The following is a 21,254-nucleotide window of genomic DNA, read 5'->3' on the forward strand; positions in this document are numbered from 1 at the left end:
TTATTATTAACATGAAAACACTAAAATGTTTCAAATCTGTCAAAAACTTGTTGAAAAACTTATATAAAAAATGATATTGTTATTTATTAGGCAAACAAACAGAATTTATGTTTTTATATTCAAATTTGAGCCTGCTCGCTTTAAATTAAGCATCTTAATAAAAAAATAATAATGTAATTGACTATATTTTTAATCATATTTTTATTTAAGATTAAATATGACAATTCATAGATAAGAACAAAAATTATATTTCAGTATCAAAAATATCATTTTGATTAAAGAGCTTGAGCGTACTGGAGGATTAATGATTACATAATTTAAAAGAAAATAATTTTTAATGATCAGATTTTAATTGTGTGGCATAAATCTTACATTGGGTAAGGTATAAGGTATATCTTGTAAATTTTTTAAGCACTACACAAAGTGCAGTACTAGCTGTAAAAGCTAACATGCATGACTCCATATAGTTTAAAGTGGCTGTATGGAGATGCTGACGAAAATAAGCATTTAAGTACACTTAGATATCATGAAAGTAATTACTCAGGAACTGCAAAATATTCCAAATATTAATAATTACTTGTTCAGAGCAACGTAAAAGCCAATCATATTACCTTGCTGTGTTTTTTTTTTTTTAAATAAAGTTAGCTGAAAAAAGTGAAGCAAGATGATTAAACAATTTGGGCAGTCTTAAAAAATATTTTATAGGTTATATTTTGTCTATAATAAAAAAAATGTACTTTTTACCTCATTTCAAACTCCTTGGTTCTCTGAAGAGTTGAAGACAATTTACAATTTACAGTAAAGTTTCTACTACTAGTTTGAGATGAGACAAAAGAGCACAGATTTCTCCAGGCTTGGTTCACATTTGACCTTTTTCACACGTCTTGGGGCTTTGCAAAGGTTAAATTTGGCTTTTAACCTCCTCTATCCACAACAGCATACATGTCCCCATGGCTGAAAAATTCACACTTCTTATGATTTTTCATTAAACAGAAGAAATAGTTAAGATTCAACATTCAACAGCAAGTCGCCAATAAACAATATCATCACAGTTTATAAAAAGATAGCTTTATTGCACAAGGTGTTGAGTACTCTTTTTTTCCCATTTTTGTTTTGTTTTCATAGAAAAGAAAATGTAGAGTTAAACGCAAGCAATTGCAAATTGAAGCAATGTTTCCCCATAAAAGTTTAAGGAACAACCTCTAAATTTTGAAAATGGTTTCAGTAATCCCCTTTTAAATTGGTCAATTCACCAATTTCCTTTTTCTTTTATAACCAGCAAAATTTTCAGTACATGCAATGCTGCTCCCCTCCCACAAATGTGGATTAATAATTTATTAATGATTTTTAAAAAAGCAAACTCTAAATTTTGTGACAAAGTAAAAACAAACTAAATTACAATAATATTAAAAAATCAACAAAACAAAAAAAAAAAAGGAGACAACTCAACCAAATGCCCTGTAAAAGAAGAAAACAATATATTTTTTTTAATTATGCATGGTCCACTCTGACACGTTTTAACTGGTCCATAAATCAAGATAAAGCGGTGTCTGTATAATTTTATAGTCTTGCCGTTAAGTCCTCTTCTGTTTCATTACAATAGCTTCAGTTCAAAGTTTACATTGTGCCCTGGTTTCTAGTGAAGATGTCGAAAATAGTACTCATTTATACAAAACACTTTCCTATGTACACAAGTCTTCTATTATGGAGTAAAACATAAGCTGTATAAGTGGACAACGGGGAACAGTGGGGGTGGAGACGGGGTTCTGATTGATTGGCAGGTGGGGAAAACGTTGGGGAAGTGGAACGTGTGAAGTTGGCCTTACAAACACAGGCAAAGTCAGTTTGAAAGTATGTTGTTGTATTTTAAGGAAAAATCCACCCCAGATGTTTCGTAAGCTGAAAAGCTGTCCAAATATAATAAGAGAAATAAGAATAAAATATGAGGACCACTTTATCCAGTGGATTGTTTTTTTCCCTTAATAAATGTTAGTGATTTTATCTTTTCTATACTCGCTATTTGGTACATAAACTTCTAAAACTGATGTATTATCATTAATATTAAAATGGAAATTTGAGTATGATTAGCATTTTCCTTATTATGTGAGTATGCTTTGTTAAATGCATTGAAAGCAATTCAGTGTTCATATGTTTGGGTGGACAAAAAAATAAAGAACATCTGCTATGAAGTATCAAAATAAGCTAAATGTTAAAACGCATATTATATGTAATGGCAAAATGTTACAAGGACATTTATGGCCTACTAGAATTCTGGAAATGTTTGGAGGGTGGAATTTTCTTTAAAGACAGACATTACATTTACTTTAAGCAAACTGACAGAGGATCGGTGTTATACGGTAGAAGCAACTTCACTGAAGAACTGGGGAAAGCAGGTTGGACAGAACTTTATTTCATCATTCCAACCAATATCCATACAACTGGAGTAAGGAAGCCCCTTGTTGTGAAAGCAGGCCTGCCCCATTCCCAAACTCTTGTTTTTCTGAAGACAAGTATTTGCATAACTTGAAATGTAAAAGCTAAAAGAAAAGGCATCGAAACCATTAGCAACAAAAAGCAAAAATACATATCTCTCCTGGCTAGTTTTCAAACGAAAGGGAGCATGGATACATTTAGAAGCAGTTTTTAAACGCCACTGTGTGGTATGCTCATTGGACTGCACTCCTGGAGTTTGGGAATGACTTGCTGTGACACAGATAGGAAACAGAAATACTTGTTGGTTGTTTGTTGTCATTAATTATAATTATAGGTAATGGCATTGAGTTTGTGAACACACCTTCAGAAGGTACAATACAACATAATACAAGATTCTCACTGTATAGACTGTCCTCATTATACTGTTTTCTTTTTCAACACCACACTTTCTGCACTGAGCCATAAACCACAGTTAACCAGCGACACAATCTCACACTATAATTTGACTTTACTGTGCTTGTCCTTTCAGCTGCTACCTGCTGCACAGGCGGTACAGCTTTGAACATTTACAAAATCACAAGGGGTTCAAACCTCAGTTTCACCACTTAATTTTCTTTCACACAACTTCCTTTCGCTCTAAGATCTTCTGCCCATGGTTGTGCTACCCGTTTAAACTTCCCTCTTCTTTTTCCTTCTTCTCTTCTGGCAATTTTTTTTTCACTCTGAGCGATTGTCTTGTGATCTTTTATATATATTTTCAATTAGAACGGCTTTTATATTTCTCTGCATTTTTTTCAATATTCATATATTTGCTATATATTTGAATAGAAATATATATGTACATACTTTTGAAAACAAACATATATCTTTTTCTTTTTTCTATTGCGAGAGCCCTGATGTTATGTTCGACCACTGAAAAACATGTGGAGCAACTCTTCTTTTTTTTTGGAACGATCTTTGTCATGGGATTAAGCTTTGGGAGAAGAACTAATAGTAATAATAAAAAAAAGATACAGTACCATGCATAAAGCTAAAAATAATTTCAGCAAGGTGGAGGGACTTGAAAATACTCCTTTTAGTTTCAAAGACCACTTATTTTTGAAGAAAAATCTCTCTGCTACTTCACATTATATTGACGCTCGATCCCTCTGATTATACTCTTAAACATTACTGTCTGTTTATAAATTCAAGATTATGCAAATATGATTTTTCTTCATAAATCTCCATAAATCTGCTGCGACTTGCTTCTCATTCAAGCTGACACTACACATCAAATAGCATTTCTGCCCGTCTGTGCATATTAGACCTCTTCTCTCAGTCAGTCTGTCTCTTTGACCTGCCAGTAAGCTAGCAGTAGATCACAGTGACACTGTATGGATATGATGATGGACCGGGTGGGTAAAGGTGAAAGTGGGAAAGGACAGAAAGGGAGGAAAAGGGCACAGGTAAAATGGCTTAAAACAAAAAACATAATGGATATTGTGGCGCCATGATGAATCATATAATGGTCGCTTCCTTCTTGAAGAAGTTTAAGAGAAAAAGAGGGACCTAGTTCTTATAATCTGTAATAGCTCTCTTCTGAATCCACTTCTTTTCCTGTGTTTTTCATTTCCTAAGCCATGTCGTCAATCACAAAACAAAGTTCAAAATGCTGGACCAAATTAGGGTCGTTGCGTTACATCATCAGCATTGACCCATTATCCCCTTTCACAGGTACAAAATGAACATTTGTCAGTTTTGACACAGATGTCTGCCCAAGAGGTCAGCATACAGACTGATTTTAAAAAGGTCCATCGTTGGTGTGCCTGCCACATGCATACATTTATATACACACATATACACCCGCGCAAACACGCTTGCACGCGCGCGCACACACACACGCACGCACGCAGGCTGTCGAAGGTTTCTTTTACTTGGATCCATTCTAATTTTCTCTTAGTGCACATGAGATTATATTTCCATCATCTGAAAATAAAGAGAAAACTGATTTAAAAGAAAAAGTTTGGATTCATCTTGCACTTCATGATGCTTGAATTTTTTTCCCCATCTTCTCTGCTTTGAGTCTGTTTAGAAAAGCATCAATTAAGACCACTATGCTGTATCATCCATTGCATGTATATGAAAATCCCTTTGTCTCAAATCTGATATTGAGACGACGGTCCATCCATTGCCTCTAATGTACGAATCCACGATGGAGTAATCTTTCAGAGCCAGTGTAACACCAAGGTTGGTGGTTAATGCATACAATAAAGCATCCTGCCATGGCACAATGCTGTGATATGAGCTCCTTTCCATCAGAGGCCAAAAAAGCAACATTTTTAAAAACCTAAAAATCTTAATACACATCTCTGTGAAACTCAAGCAACCTGGTTCATTCTACAGCTGTCTTGATCCAGAAAACAAGACAGTGCACGTGGAAAGCATTTTGTGCATAAGTACTGTGTCTTTGCCAGAAAATCAAAATATAGAGTTAACAAATGTGAATAAATCATCTATGTTTTGGCAAAGGTGTTTCCCAGGGTGATGAAGTAAGAGATAAAAATGACACAATAATAACAGAAAGCAATCAGGCAGAAAGAAAGGCAAACCCCTGTGCTGTGGAGACCCAACTCTGACCCCATCATATAATATTGTCAGTGGGAACCCAACCAGCCCCCTGCAGCCTGGCACAGCACAGGCACTGACAGGTAAGCTGTGCATCTGTATGTTTCTCACCCCAATTTTTCATAGAGGCTCTAGGCAAGCGATGGCTTGACCAGCATTCAATGAAGAGTTACAGTGACAGGCCGCAGTGATGACAGGCTACACCAGTGTGTAGGACTTGGAGTAGGCCCCCGCCCCTCCATCCCTTTGCTTCTGTAGTCTGCCTAAGCCCGAAGAGCTGCTCTCCAGGAGAGAGTCTCTGGATCCTCCCATCTTGGAGGAAGATGAAGATGCACCTCCAGGGGTCCCTCCTGTGGCCCCTACTGCCCCACCTCCACCGGAGGATGATGATGCCCCAGAAGCCGCAGCAGAAGCAGCAGCTGCCGCTGCACTCTGGGCTCCTGCAGCAGAGGAGCCAGGCATTGTGAGAGTCCTCTGGGGAAGTGTGGAGCTGCTAGAGCTAGCAGATGCCCCTCCACTCCCACTGCCACAACCACCGCCTCCTGTTGCCCCTCCCGAGGAAGCCCCAGAGGATGTGAGATTGGACAGACCAGAGTGGCCCATGGTTAGGGCCTGCTGTTTTGCAGAGTCCATAGTCACATGACGGCCCTGGGTGTGGTATGCACGTTGGGCCAGGCCACGAATAGAGGCTTCACGTGGTGGGACCACTGGACACGGGTCATGACGCTCTGCCTGCTTTCGAAAAAAGGGATCTGACTTCATGTAGAGGGGTAGGTTGCAGTAGTCACCTGGAAGGGAAAAGTAAAATTTATCATCACTGCACAAGCTTATAGGATATAATGGATAGTATACTGTGCACCACAATAATTGCTATAAACTCATCTATTAATCAGAATACATGCATACTATCTACAGTCTACAATGTTTGAGTTATTTAAAGAAAACATTTACTTACATGAAGTCTGATTTTCACAATACAATTTTAAGCCTTTGGCCATACTTTTTAAATTTGTTTTCAAATTAAAAATCCTAACAGACAAAAAAGAATCATGCTTAGAGGTGACGACTCACTCTTGGCACGATGCGGAATGGGAACAGCTACATTCTTGCCACGGTCATAGTCTTGGGGTTTAGGTGGCGAGGCAGTAAAACGGCAGATGCCGGGCTCTGACGGTGTGCTCATGGACGTCATGCTGTCTGCATTGTCGTTGGTACCTGTAGTCATCTGATCAGATGAGCTGTCAGAAATAAAGCACTCTGTAATCTCAAATTTAGCATGTTGCAGGTGTTCCTCCAGCTTGGCATGCTCATATGCTCTTGCCAGCTCCTCGTAGGTGGAGGAGGCACTCTCTGTTGACACCATGCTGTTGCGCCCTTTATCTGTTCAAAAAAATAAGGAAAGGATATGAAGGCAAGCCCCTTTCATCCAGGTTTATAAACGCTGCTGAGATGTAGCCTACTGCAAAATCACATTTGCTTCCTGCAGATAAATAGCCTTAATTGTATGTACATGCTAATGGCTGTAAGTGTCATTTCACCCATGTACTAACCTGTGTCCTGCGAGAGGCTGGCACTGTAGCTGTCACTCTCTGTGACAGTGATGCCATGCTGGGAGCCAACTGTGCGCCAGTCTGAGGTGAGAGTACGGGCTGGCGTAGAGGCCTGGCACTTGGTCAGAGTCCACTGACTAGAGTAGCGGTTCCTGATGCTGTGGGCTGACTTAACACTCTTCCTTGACACTGGATCTGATGGTAAATGGATGAAGAAATAAGAAGGGTTGGCATATGCACACAGGATGTTCACAGCCGGAAAAAATCAACAAGAATTTAAAAATAAGAAAGATTGGTCTTCATATTTTGGTCCAGAGAACATTTGAATCATTCATGAAAAAAATAATACTAATAACTCAATTGAACTGAGCAGAAATTGTTGCATTTAATGAACATATTCAAGGTTAAACATTTAATGATATAATGGAGAGTGAGGAGTAAAAGCACATACTGGTTCCTGGCCGGATGTCAGACATGTCAATCAAAGGGCCAGTGTTCTGAATGAGGGCAGGATGATGGACAGACACACCAGTGCAAAAGCTCTGAGGGTTCCCAGTTTGGTTAAACTCTGTGTCTGTCACAGGGATAGTGGCCTTGTCCTCACCTATGACAGGCAGAAATATTGTGTGTCAACAAAATAACAAATAGCCTAACACCGCATTTCATGTAACGGTCATCGATCCGGTCCTCGGCATAGTTGTGTGAACATATGCGACAAGTCTGTCTTTCTCTCTCCTCCTCTCACCGATTTGCTTGATGCCTTCTTTGTCCTCAATTAGCAGCTGCACTCTGGGGATGTCGATGTGCAGCCGTGGGCCCTGAGGAGGCCCTTTAACCGGGGTGTCGAAACTGCGGTTGTTTTTACTAATTCATAGATACAAGACGAGCACACACACAAACATGCATAGTTTGAAGAAAATGGGAAAAAAAGTTGATTTTTGAGTGGATTTTAGGTTACGCTTAATAATATTTCAAGCTTAATTTGCTGAGAATACATTCCAGTCTTACCTGATCAGCATCTCTGCTAAGCTTTTGGCATCTAACGAGAACAGAGGATATAATTAATTTTTCATTTTTTTTTGACAAACAAGTATTCTTAGAATAAATGCTCTGCAGGCTGAATGTAATATTCTCTCTCATTTTCACCACTTATCTCCTCTCTTCTTCTTGTCTCACCTCTCAGTCTCTTTAGTCTCTTTTCTTTGCGTTTCTTGCGAATGATGAAGAGCAACGCAACACCAAGTGTGACCAAGATCACAGGACAGCCAATAGAAAACAGCTTCTTGACATCGTCGTTCTTCTCCAGAGGGGATTTAATTGGCGGTATTGTGCCTGTAGAGATCAGTTTAATGTGCTTTCATAAGACAATATCATAAGGTACCCATTTTAATGGATTTCTCATTAAAACAATGCCATTTATCCAAAGTAAATGGCAAATGAAGATCATCTTGTACTCACTGCCATCATAGTCTAGAGTGGCAAACTGGGAGCTCTGGTTACCACAGCCAGCACTGTTACAAGCTTTCATCTTTAACTCATACCAGGTGGCCTCACGCAGCTCTGCCAGGAACACATCTGTGGTGGCGTTGGTGCGCACGTTCTGCCATGTCCAAGTGCCTGCACGAGTGCACACGACTCTTAATTATGATCATGTTTTTTCAAGCAAAAATAATATACATGTCTAAGTTTGGTCACTTTTTCCATTGAATTTATATCAGGACATCTCCAATATTACCAAAAAATGAAAAATGAAAAAGGAACCACTCACCTTTCGGTCTAAATTCTAGCGTGACAGCTGTGATCGGACAGCCTCCACTGGCCCAGCCTTGCAAGTTGAGGCGAGCATGGCTGGAGTTAATGTGGGTGAAGACAGGCTGGTCTTTGTTGAACTGGGGTTCTGTAAAGGCAGCAACGGTTTGATGCAGAATATGCTCAGAATATTAAAACAATATTTGGAATGGCATTTCACAGGTAATATGGTTAACACAGATCATCAGCAGCAGACCTGCACAAAACATTCAGTTAAATAAACTAAATAATATATTGATGCAGTTACAGCAAAAACTGAAGCAGCAAAGTTTAGTATTGTATGTAATATGTTTGTATAATCTCTGAGAGGTTAAATATGCATTTTGTAATGACTACCAAATTTGAAACTGGACTGCACTATAAGAAGTTTAATGACAGCATAAACAAAATATGTTCAGATAGTATACAGCACACCATCCCGCTGGTCAGTCATATCACTGACCATAAAACAAACCTTTCCCACTGCATTTTGAGAGCAGTGTACATTAATTTAAAGCCTTACTAATGACACGTAACCTTGCTTTGGAGCCATTTGTAAATGAAAAAGCATTAAATGTATCAAATGTTTTAATTCTGATATTTAATATTGAAACTAATTTGATATCATTTGAATAGACTGAAGCATAGATGAAAGAAAATAACCCTCCTGTAATAAAACACATGATCTATTCGTATATCATCTATTCATTCACATTTTTCAAAAGTCAATTCAAATTTTGAGATTGCGGAAAAGATACATTTAAAGGTGCATTAAACACTTTCAGTTGACGTTTTTTGTTGACCTCCTCACATGTGACCTGCTGTATTTTCTGAGTGTTATCCAGAACCCCTTTTCAAAAATAATTCCATTGTGTAAATTTTTTTTTTTACTTGTCTGCTGTATATATTGTTTAAAGTCCTTTTCTGCCAGCTTCTCACCTCGCCCGTGAGTCTTTGCCTCAATGATCTCACTGATACGGCCGGCACCAACGCTGTTCTTGGCAGCCAGCTTGACTTTGTACCAGGTCCCACAGCGCAGGTTGTCCAATTTGAAAGAGCGCTCGCTAGAACTGATGAAAACATCTTTCCATTCCTCTGTGTTGTCTACAGAGTACTGCAGAACAAAACCTGCATAAGAAATGAGACATGCACAAAATAATAATTCGTTTTTTCTCAGTTTGATGCAAATCCCACACTAATATTAAGTTTACTGAACTTTCAGACATTGGTACCACTGCTGGCCACTAGATGGCAATGTATGATTGCACTTCCCTTGTCCAGTTAAGCCTCAATTGGAGGATGGTGTAGCTGCTCTCTGTCTATGCCGCCATTAGTTACCTACAAACCCCAAGACTGGGATGGCGCTGACTGAGCATCTATGCAAATGAGGGCATGCAATATGGTGACTGTTTTTATAATCAGCTGCCTTGAAGAGCCAACTCCCTCCCACTCTGAGACACCTTCCATCTAATCCTCTGTCTGTCTTTCCTTCTGCCTGTATATGATTACGCATATATGACTGTCTCACTCTGAGTGTTTCCTTGTACTCTTTGTACCATCTTCATTTCCTTACTCTCTCTCTTTCTCTAACAGATGGTGCGATGGAGTCCAAAACGTTAAAAAGGGTTAACATGCAGATCGAGCAGTGTCTGTAAGTTTTATAGTCACCCTCGGTCTGTCACAGAACAGAAGAGGACACAGCAGAACATAACAGAAGATAGCACAGTGAACAGTACAGAACAGCACAACAACAGGCTGGAAGAACACTATGACTGACTGCTGTTGTATAGAATATAAGATTCTCAGTGTATAGGATCAGTCTGCAACATTTGGCGATTTGTCTATTTAGAAATTATTTTATTTTTGAACAAACTGGAAAAAAGTCCTCATTACCAGCTGAAAATGGCTCTATTAGTGCACACTAGCATGCTTTTTCTGAAAGGGAATCATATACAGACATCGGGGCAGTGATACTGCAAAACAGGTGCGTGACAAGGAACTATTGCTGACAATGAGCCGATGGCTTTAGCGACGGGACCTTCCGCTATCACACAACTTCTACAGAAAAGATTTATGGACACATAAGACTAGATGCTGTATGCAAATACTGGCACATCCCTATTTGAATACTAAGCTGCACATCCAGTAGAGGCTGTTTAAGTTTATGCATTATATCCTGTTTCAGTTTTGCATAATGCATGCACGCAAGTCTTTCTTGGGTCATCTTGGCAGCACGGTTTCCAAAAGGAGTATATTCTATTCAGTTTTGGAGGCCTTCATGTGCTGATTGCAAGAAGCTATTACTAAATGTCGTCTACTGAAATTTCTCTGGTTTTATTTGTTTGTTTTCATTGTCATTTATTCTGTAATCACATAAGGTAGAATAGCGGCTTTACCAAAACCATATATGGTGCTTGAGTGTGTCATATAGAGCAGTAATAAGTTAAACTGCCACAGCCTGACCAAAGGGAGAGACCCAGTCACGCACACTGTGGCCATCTTCACATACAGATCATCAATAATCAGCTAATCAAACAGACACACGATTAACAGGGAAACATAAAACCAAGACACCATTCAATAAACTAATAGGTCAATAGAGACACTACCAATAATGCCAGGCAGGAGACAAGCTGAGGCAAGACAAACATGTCAGCTATAGACAAGAGGAAAGTAATGTGAGTACACAAGAGGAGAGACAGATATACGGCTTTCCTCTGAAAAATTACGCACCTCTTATAGAGCTGCCGCCATTGTCTCCTGGTATCCAAGCCAGAGTGATGGAGGAGGTGGAGGTGGTAGAGACGGTTAGACGTGGCTGGTCTGGAGGTACTGAGGACGAGGCACAGAATCTTATAATACCATGACTTATATTATCAAAGACATACTTTTGATGAGTTATGTATTCATTTTGGCAAATCTTAATGTTTATTACGTAAAAAAAGTTTGCTAGTGTGTCATTATAGCCATTCGCTTACCTTGCACCAAAAGGTTGACTATAATAGTGTCAAAGCCAAGCGTGTTTGTGGCTGTGCAGGTGTAGTAACCAGAATCCTCAGCTTTGACAGAGCGCAGCACCAGAGTCCCATTAGCCAAAATGAGACGCTGTCCATCTAGAGAAACTGGTATGGCTGTGTCCTCACTATTGAAGAGAAAGAGACACTGATAAGAGGACCTTCAGTCTATTATTAGGGTTAATTAAGTATCAGCAGCCACTTTGAAACACCTATGGTCATAAAAAATATTTAATATAATAAAAGATTAATAAAATTGAATTAATTCTAATCTATTTCTCTGATTAACAATGTTAATGATTTATTAATTTTTGCTATATCGTTATATGTTCTTTTGTCTTAGTTTTACTCATGAGGATGGACTCCAAGGGGACACAAGAGAAACTGGGACTTTTGTGGAGAGCTGCAGCAATAAGACAAACTCAGTTCTGTTCAATATTAACTTTATCTCATTATACTGGTGGGCCCTCCACAACAGTCCCAGCTTCTCTCGTGGCCCCTGGAGAAAATGAATTGCCCACTCCTGGTTAAGGTGGATCACTTGCGTTAAGATGTAAGTTAGGATCTGACTTGGTGTTTTGCATAGTTTCTAGTCTGAAGGTTTTCATAATAATTTTTAATGGCTCATCCAACCAGGACTGCAATGAAGCTGGAGGCTATCCCAAATGAAATTGGCAAGAAGTGAGGTACACTGTCTGCACATTACCTTAGCATGTGCACTTAATTGTCTGTAATCAATTCTCAGAGGAATTACAGCAGCAAGAACACTCTGCTTCAGTATTTCTAGTGTAGATTCTCACCTGTCTTTGGTCCATTTTATGGTAGGTGTAGGTTCGCCTACTGAGCTACAGGGCAGTCGCACCTCTTTCATCCAGGGAGTGGTCACGGTACCGCCAAATGAGAGGATTTTAGCTGGGGCTGGTGCACGAGAGGAAAAAAGTGAAAGGTGTATAGAGACAGAGAAATTTAATAAAAAGACCTTTAGAGCTAATTGCATTAACACTCAAGCAGCCCGTAAGACCAGCTGAGCAATAGACTAATTAATATGCACCAATCGGATGATTTTGCTGTTGTCAAATAATTTTCAAATCCAATTAACAATCACTTTGTTTTGAACCAATACATCGCAGTGTTAATGCATGTGCATACATTGATTTATGTTCTTGCTAGAATTCTTTTAATAAGCACAATTAACTGAGAGGAAATGTGTACTCCCTATAATTCACATTAGAATTTCTGACACTGGCTGGAAAAAAATAGAACATATATATATATATATATATATATATATATATATATATATATATATATGTATGTATGTATGTATAAAGAATATAAAGAATGAGAAGAGGGGATATGAAAAAAAAAAGTCTTTCCATTCAGGCACATAACCCTCTTATTCTCTGTCACTCCCCTACCCTCTCTGTCTCGCTTTCTTTCCCAAGCTTGGCGTCTTAATGCTAGTGCTCTGGTGCACTTATGTTAAGGTTGAATGAAGTATTGAGTGAGCAAGCCTGGAGGACACTGTCTATTACAGCTGCCGATCAGCAGCACACTCCAATATGAGCACACATTAACAAACCTTTGCATCCAAGTCAAAGGAATGAACAGATAAAGAAAAGGCACTCTATTCATTCTTACGCCTTTATTCAACCTGGCCTTTAATCCAAAGCCTATTGATTTAACTGCCATTTTCATTTTCTTAAACACTTTGCCTCTCTATTGTCTTCTATATTAGTTAGCTCAGCTCTTTTTTCCTCCACCTGCTGTCCACCTCTGTTGCTCCCCTCTTATCATTTCCTGGATGAGGGCAGTTTATCTGATGCCCTCTGAACTCTAAAATTAATCGTGCACCTCTGTAACGTCAAAGTGAGCAGTAACACAGAAATAAAGAACGAAACTAGGGGCTGTGGAGTAGAAAATATAATATTGGGAATAATTACATCACATCTACTATCAAATAAAAACACATGACATGTGCTGCAAGATTACAGTCCTTTATGGCGTAGTGTGTTACCAATGGTATTCTTGGTGACTGCAGTCCCAAAATGCCTTTAGATCACTAACAAGCTTCTGCTGTGTAGTTTTCTCATGATCATTCTCACCCCATGAGGCAAGATCGGGCTCACACAGATTGGCTTGCCAGTCTGTGTGGCTGGGTCTGGGATCAATTACTTATTTATATATATACAAATTTATAGACAAATCAGTTTATAACTTTCATGTAATGTGCATTTTTCCTGGATTTTTTTTGTCTCTCTTCATTAAAACGAAACTTCCATAAAAATTAGAGACTGTTCATTTCTTTGTAAGTGAGCAAACTTATAAATTAAGCAGGGGAGCAAATAATTATTTCCTCCATTGTATAGCAAACGTAATGCAGTAAGAAGATGATGGGGCATGTAAAGCAAAACATCCTTTAAAAATGCTTATTTTTAGTTCATGAGTGGTGCAGTGGGGTGAAGAATAGTCGGAGAGAAAACGAGTGGTTTGTAGAGCAGCACCACTCTAACAGCGGATGTATCCTAATAGTTCCTGAGAGAGAGGACAGAAGCAGGGGAAAAATAAACAGGAAAAAGAGGGCACTGTTTGTTTCTTCCACCAAACAAAAAGTCGGTCAAAAGATTACTTCACAAATTTAGCAGTGAACCTCGATAAAATTATCAAACTTAAATTTTGAGGGTCTTTTATCAACAGTGGGCACTTCCACTAATCATGGGTCTCCCTTTCATATCGAAGGACTCACCTTTGGCAGCTGGCTCCACAGTGACCTTTTCGCTGAAGTTACCTCGGCCTGCAGTGGTGACGGCTGCAGCCCAGATCAGGTACTGCTGGCGGTGGTTGAGGTGTGTGATTCGATAAAACAGCAGCTCTGGATTAGCTTCATACTCACTTGGGAGCTAGAGAAAAATGAAATGAGAAGAGAGATTGTTGATTTGGAAGAACAAACTTGATAATGTCCTAAAATCATTTCACTTGATTAAAACTGTTCGACTACCTCTTACTGCAATTATCTAATCAGCCAATGGCACAAATTAATGCATTTAGATATGTAGACATGGTCAAGAAGACCTCCTGAAATTCAAAAGTGAGCATCAGAATGGGGACTCTGAAAGTTATATGGTTGTTGGTGCCAGACAAGCTGGTCTGATGATTTCAGAAACTGCTGATCTACTGGAAAGGCGATGGTGTAATGGTGCGGGCTATTTTCTTTGCACACTTTTTATCCTTTTGTACCAACTGAGTACCGTTTAACAACACAGTCTAGCTGAGTGTTGTGGTTGACCGTGTCCATCCCTTTATGACCATCGTGTACCCATCTTCTGATGGCTGCTTCCAGCAGGATAGAGTGCCATGTCACAAAGCTCAGATAATCTCAAACTGGTTTCACTGTACTCGACTGGCCTCCACAGTCACCAGATCTCAATCCAATAGAGCACTTATGGGAAGCAATAGAACAGGAGATTCACATCATAGATGTGCAGCTGACAAATCTGCAGCAACTGTGTGATCATGTCAATACGCACCAAAATCTCTGAGGAATGTTTCCAGCACCTTGTTGACTCTATGAAGAATTAAAGTCGTTTGAAGTCCAAAAAAGTGCACAATGAGACAAAATGGGCAATTACAATAAAAAGAGTCTGGATTGGTTTGGAAACATGTAGCACTTTAACGGTACCTTTTCAAAATTAAAAAAAAATGTTTTATCCGAAAATTTAAAGTATATTCAAGGTAGCATAAGGTAAAATGTTGGGGATTAAATACAAATACAAGATTGTTTGGAGAGGCTGGAGTGATGTGATGAACTGAGTGAACATCATTTTAACGTGAACCAATTATTTTCTTCCTCATTTTGTATCAGTAAAACAGAGACTAAGATGGGCTAAAAGTTAGAGAGGTTCTGAGGCTTATCATAATGTGGTAAGGCAAAACGGTATGAAAGGATGACGCTGGAGGGAGGGAGGGAAGGAAGGCAAGCGATGCTTGAGGAGAGAGAGGCGAGAGGGTTGGATTGGGGGAGTGAATCCCACTCCCTCGCCTTCTCTGTTCTCCTCGGGGAGGGCAAACAGAGATATGAGAGAGGAAGACAATAGGGGACAGACAAATGAGTCAGTCAGAGATATCATGAACAGTCATACACTAATGAGGCCTATCTACTGCAGGCATCAGCAGTGATGGAGAGGAGAGGAGAGGAAAGTAACACAAACAGACAGAGGAAGAGGAATGGTTACCCACAAGCAGTATGAATACACACCAATACATATGCATGAATGTACTGAAACACAGGCACACACACACACACACACACACACACACACATAGAGCCGCATACATGACCTGGAGGTGGATGTGTAATTGCAGTGTGTTTAACCCAGCCATGTGTCTCCTGTCTAGACATATACGCATCACTGTCCCCTTAACACACACACACACACACACACACACACACACACACACACACACACACACACACTCACACACACAGAATCTTTCATTTTTACTGCCTGCCAATCGCTATTCACCTACCCACCAATTATACCTGTATTTCCTCAACTCCTACTCTTCACCTACTCCTCAGGTATCCCAGCAGTCAGCTATATATACACACACCTGCAACTCTGGCTGTTGCTGTGCTGCTGGCCTCAAGTAATAAATAGTATGGAAAAAAGAAAGAAAGAAAGAAACAATCAAAAATCAAAAATTCAACACACACACATACACTGCACTGTAAGGCAGCACCTAACATTCACTCGGCACCCTCTAAATCATATTTTACTACACCCAAGCTTGACACCGTCTTACATTTGTGACTGACAGGCACACATGCACGGATGAAATGAAGACTGCGATACAAGTGTCAGATAGCATGAACAGTCAGCGAATGTGCCAGACCAGTAAAACCTGCGAAGACACTGCAGCGTTACTGAGCTCTGTCCTAGCCTGCTGGGTTGTTGTCTGCAGAACGGTTTATTCTGTGCAAACAGATTCCAGTATTCATGTTGTTTTTCACATTTATGAGCAGGTCGCCATGAAGGAATCCACTGAGCTTTTTATTACTTCACTATGTTCCCTGTTCATCATCCATTCCTCTTGCCTGTGACGCTCTCTCTATTTTTCTCTTCGACTATTCTTCACCCCACTGCACCATCCTTCTGTGCACCCCCGATGCCATCACTGTTCTTCATTTCTTTATCTTTACATTTGTCTGTCATCTGTGGGCCCACTCCTTGCTTTTTCCTGCATCTATCCACCAATATACCCCCCCTCCCTTCTATTTTACATTGTTTTAGCCCCCCGCCCTACTCTCACATACGCATCAATATCTTCTTCTGCACATTTGTCTCTATACTCTCCACTGCAAGCTGAAGCATGGATGGAGAGATGGATAGATAGAGGGTGGGATGGATGTATGGGTGGGTGGGTAGATGCTAGGAGGAAGGGAGGGAGGGAAGAGTGACAGAGTGTGTGTTGCTGTAACGGATATTAAAATATTCCTCCGGCATGGAAATAGCGGTGATCCGGGGAACGATAGAGCGAGATAATGAAAAGAGGAACAAAAGTACTCCCCGCGCGGTGTGTCTGACCCCCCCATCCCTCCTTCCTTCTCTCCAGTCGCACTCATTTACATAGTAATCATGCCGAACTCTGCATGGGGGCTTCAGAAAGAGATAGATAGATAGATAGATAGATAGATAGATAGATAGATAGATAGATAGATAGATAGATAGATAGATAGATAGATAGATAGAACGTGTGAGTGATTTATGAATGAAGGACATTAAGGAAAAGATGTAAATTTCTCAAAGGGAACATTTATATAGTACATGTGTATGCATGCGTGTGTGTTCAAGATTGCAAGCAGGTTATATTTCTTGCCTTTAAATTCACACTGTTATAGAAACATGAGTTGCATATATGTATGTACCTCTATATCGCTCATGTAATACATTTATGAGTGTGTTTCTGTGTGCGTATGTGTGTGTGTGTGTGTGTGTGTGCGTCTAAGCTAGAGTGTGTATTTGCTCTTGGCTTGTTTTCTGCCCTCGTTGATGAACAGATGAGGTTGTCCTGGCAACGTGATGAGACGCAGATATGTAAATGAGGCTGGAGGGTGAGTTTGCACGCACACACACTGCAGAATGAGGAGAGCTCATTTCACACACGTATCTCGCTGAGACTGCAGCACTAGACCACACACAAAAACACACCCCAACACACACACCTACACACACACACACACACACAAGCACACACGCAAACGCTATAATTAAGTCAAATGAGTTTTATCTCAGCAACATATAAAATGTTTAACAGAAGCTATTTTTTGCATAGAAAATAGGATCTTGTCCCCTTCACTTTTCCACTTTAATTCATTTGTTTATCCTGAAACTCTCTGCGCCCCTCTTGTAACTTACCGGTTGGCCTGACCCGGGGCTGGAGCAGTAAATGGTGTACTTGCGGATGATTCCATTTGGCTTGTGAGGGGGCAACCACGACACTACAACACTGCTGGCAGAGGAGGGCACAGCTTTGATGCCAGCTGGGGGTCCAGGGTCTAAAAAAAAAGAAATGGAGGGCTGAGTAAAATGTGAACCACTTATATTTCAATGTGGTTACAGTAAACGGGAAGTAGTTTTCCCTTTCATCTTTATTATTTGCAGTAAATTGAACATCTTTGGGTTTTAGACTATTAGTTTGACAAAACAAGCAGTCAGAAATTCAATTCAACTTTCTTTTACACATCATAATAACAACTGTCTCGAAGCGCTTGTTAATATTATTAGGTAAAACCCTACAATATTAGAGAGAGAACTCCAGTGATCAATAGCCTGGCTTATGGGAAAATACAAAAGGAATATTTCAGTATTTTCTGCCATTTAATAGAGCACAGATAATGATGTTAAGAACATGACTAGCGGTATACCAGCTGCTCTATATGCATACTAGCCTGCATATAGTAGTGTATTATTATACATTCTAAAAATCTATTGGTTCTTTATTATCATTTATAAAGCCCTAAAAAAGGCCTTATGCTGCATGACTGTATTCCTCAACCTCTTCCCAAATAAAGATTTCTCCTCATCAGCCCCGCTAAGTATGAAACTACTGGTGAATTAATTTAAGACCTCACTTCATTATAAACAACATCTTATGAGAAAGTCTTCATTTGGACACTAGTGACACCTGTCGCTTTACATACATTTAGAACAGACAATATGCCTTAAGTTCCATAAAGAGAAAATGATTATTCTCTCTTTACTATCACCATTTAAGGCTCATACTGAGCAAAAAATTTAAAAATGCGTGATCTATAACAACAATGTATGATATGACCAACAACTCCCTTACTCAGTGATGTCAAGAAATTAGGCTGTTTTTGATGGAAATTTGTATTTGGCCGAGCACCAGCAGAATATGACATTAGGATTTATTAATATGAGAGGTATTTGTGTAATACTTAAATATTATTAAGAGATATGAGTTTATTTAGAGTCAAAGGTCAGAAAATCCTGAGAGAACTTGACAACATTGGAATTTATACCAAAATAGTATTTTTAACATAAAACCCACAAATGAAGACATGTAACCACACATTCAAAGAGCCAAATACTGTGGTCCCCTAGATATAAGGCTGAAAAATTAATCCCGGTCTTCAATATTCTTATGCTTGCTGTCTTCTATGTTTATTCATGTAAGAGACAGAGGCAGAGAACGACAGACTGAGAACTGGCTGTTTGCACAATTGCACAGCAAACACTTTTCCATGTGCTGCGGACAGAACCGAGGGCAAAGGGAAAATACAGAAAACGCTGAGCGTTTGTGAAGAGGTTGCCCCTGGACACAGTGTCAACCCGCATCAGGGAAAAAAAGACACACTCAGTTTGCCCCTGATAAACACGCACACTCTCACACACGCACACACAAAGACTAACACAATAGACATATTTGAATAGCAATTGCAGTGGGGCCAGCTCATAAAATGGAGATATGGTGGTGAAAAGAGAATAAAGGCCTTTTCTGAAATGACACATCTTAGAATCTCTGCTCCCCTCTCTTTCCTGCACTCCCTCTCTCCCTCATTTTCTTCATCTCCAGACGCCTGCCTTCTCCTCTGCCTGGCCCCAGGGAGGTGGAGGAGAGGCGGATACGGATGTAATCCACAGCACCGCCAGTGTAAGCACAAAATTAATTCTCTCTAAGCCACAAAGAATTAATCCCTCTCCTTGTGCTGGGTGCCAGGGTAGACTTGCACACAAACAATAGCGCATGTACACACACATGCACTCGTGCATGCACGCCAACACAAAGCCATATACACCTGCAAACAGACAGACTTAACCCCCCACCCATCTCCACACACACACACCTCCAGATACCCGCATGCACAGACTGACACCCTTAGGGTCCTTAACCACACACACACTTTTTGGCTTCTTAATTCTCATTAGCACTGGTAATGGCACATCAGAGCACAAAGAGGTTTTAATCAGCAACCTCAGCCTTACAAAGACCCCCTCTACCCCCGCTGGCTCTCTGCCTCCCACATTGCTGCCTAAACCAAGAAAAAGAAACAAAAAACCTTAAACCTGCCCCAAAGATGTGAGGAAAGTAAATGACTCCTCCTGACTGGAGGTCAGCTCTTCACTTAGTTTATCTGTTTGGTCAGAGCTAGTAAAATACAGACTCACAGTCTTCACGGGTTTGGATATAAAGGACGTTGCTCCGGACGCCATCCCCAGCCTGGGTGTAGGCCAGCACTTGGATGCTGTAGTTAGTAAACTTTTCAAGGCCTCTCAGCTCCACTTGCTCTTTGGTGGTTGTGATGTTCTGCATTTCACCCCACTCTGTTAGACAATAGGACAGAGAGAAGATTAGAATGCAAACCTGAGACATTTAGTGATCGCGATTTAACCTGGATATAACAAGACAAACTCAACACACCTCCATCTGGGAAAACAGCCCAAAAAACAACACGATATCCCTTCAATACACCGTGAAGTGTCAGTCTTGGAGGCTCAGCCCATGTGATAACTGCTTCGTCAGATGTTACAGAGATGGCTCGCACATTCTGAGGAGGCTGACTGGGTACTAAAGACAAAGACAGAGGACAAAAGGTCAGATGAGTTATCCAAGCTGTGAATCGTCAGGTATATAAATATGTAGTGCACCTTTTCAGTAATGAAGGTCTGATCATTGAATGTTGGAAAAACAACTAATTTGACTGATTGCACTACAAAGATAAAATGCGGAAAATCCAGGAATTATTTACTCTTAAATATGTGGTTTATCATTAGAAGATAGGTTTCTTTCCATGCTGTGGAACTGGATTACATTAGGGGAGCGGTTCTAAAACTTTTGTTGTCATGTCCCAGTTCAGAAACTGAAAAATAATTCATGTCCTTCACAACACAAATTTCACATTTTATTTTATGGAGTAACCATAAACAGGATGCAAATTGAGTTTGACTTAAATAAATGCCACTGTAACAGCGTGAATAAACACTTTTTTCCCTGAAAAAATCATGTTGCTTAACTTATTTTCATTCCATGCTTTTTGTCCAAATGCCACAGTGCTCAATGAACTTAAGAAAGCTAATGGAGATGTAGATTTTTCAAAATAGTTGAACTTGTGTGTGTGTATATATATATATATATATATATATATATATATATATATATTAGGGGTGCAACGATATTCGTATCGATATTGAACCGTTCGATACAGTGCTTTCGGTTCGGTACGCATATGTATCGAACAATACAACATTTGTAATTTATTTTTATCAACTTTCCTTCTGATGATGCTGTCTGTGTTGAGCGCTCAGTGAATCTGCGTTCGACTACTCCGCCTAGGCTGCACTGT

General features: G+C 39.8%; 1 protein-coding gene across 1 annotated transcript in view; it reads right to left on the minus strand.

Annotated features, from left to right (window-relative positions):
• Positions 1-1,238: 1,238 nt before the first annotated feature.
• LOC120720036 (Down syndrome cell adhesion molecule-like protein 1 homolog) overlaps positions 1,239-21,254 on the minus strand; it is a 99,095-nt gene continuing 79,079 nt past the window's right edge. Inside the window, exons 19-35 of the mRNA XM_040009635.1 lie at positions 20,333-20,479; positions 20,080-20,235; positions 17,806-17,945; positions 14,136-14,289; positions 12,190-12,307; positions 11,354-11,517; positions 11,109-11,207; positions 9,315-9,503; positions 8,356-8,484; positions 8,046-8,204; positions 7,764-7,919; positions 7,596-7,626; positions 7,333-7,451; positions 7,039-7,191; positions 6,588-6,782; positions 6,109-6,417; positions 1,239-5,825 (exon numbers count right to left, since the gene is read on the minus strand). Of these exons, the coding sequence (XP_039865569.1) occupies positions 5,236-5,825; positions 6,109-6,417; positions 6,588-6,782; positions 7,039-7,191; positions 7,333-7,451; positions 7,596-7,626; positions 7,764-7,919; positions 8,046-8,204; positions 8,356-8,484; positions 9,315-9,503; positions 11,109-11,207; positions 11,354-11,517; positions 12,190-12,307; positions 14,136-14,289; positions 17,806-17,945; positions 20,080-20,235; positions 20,333-20,479 (3,008 nt within the window). The 3' untranslated portion in view covers positions 1,239-5,235. The remainder of the gene's footprint in view (positions 5,826-6,108; positions 6,418-6,587; positions 6,783-7,038; positions 7,192-7,332; positions 7,452-7,595; positions 7,627-7,763; positions 7,920-8,045; positions 8,205-8,355; positions 8,485-9,314; positions 9,504-11,108; positions 11,208-11,353; positions 11,518-12,189; positions 12,308-14,135; positions 14,290-17,805; positions 17,946-20,079; positions 20,236-20,332; positions 20,480-21,254) is intronic.

This window comes from Simochromis diagramma, unplaced genomic scaffold (assembly GCF_900408965.1).
Source record: "Simochromis diagramma unplaced genomic scaffold, fSimDia1.1 OVJJ01000344.1, whole genome shotgun sequence".
NCBI classification, from domain to species: Eukaryota; Metazoa; Chordata; class Actinopteri; order Cichliformes; family Cichlidae; genus Simochromis; species Simochromis diagramma.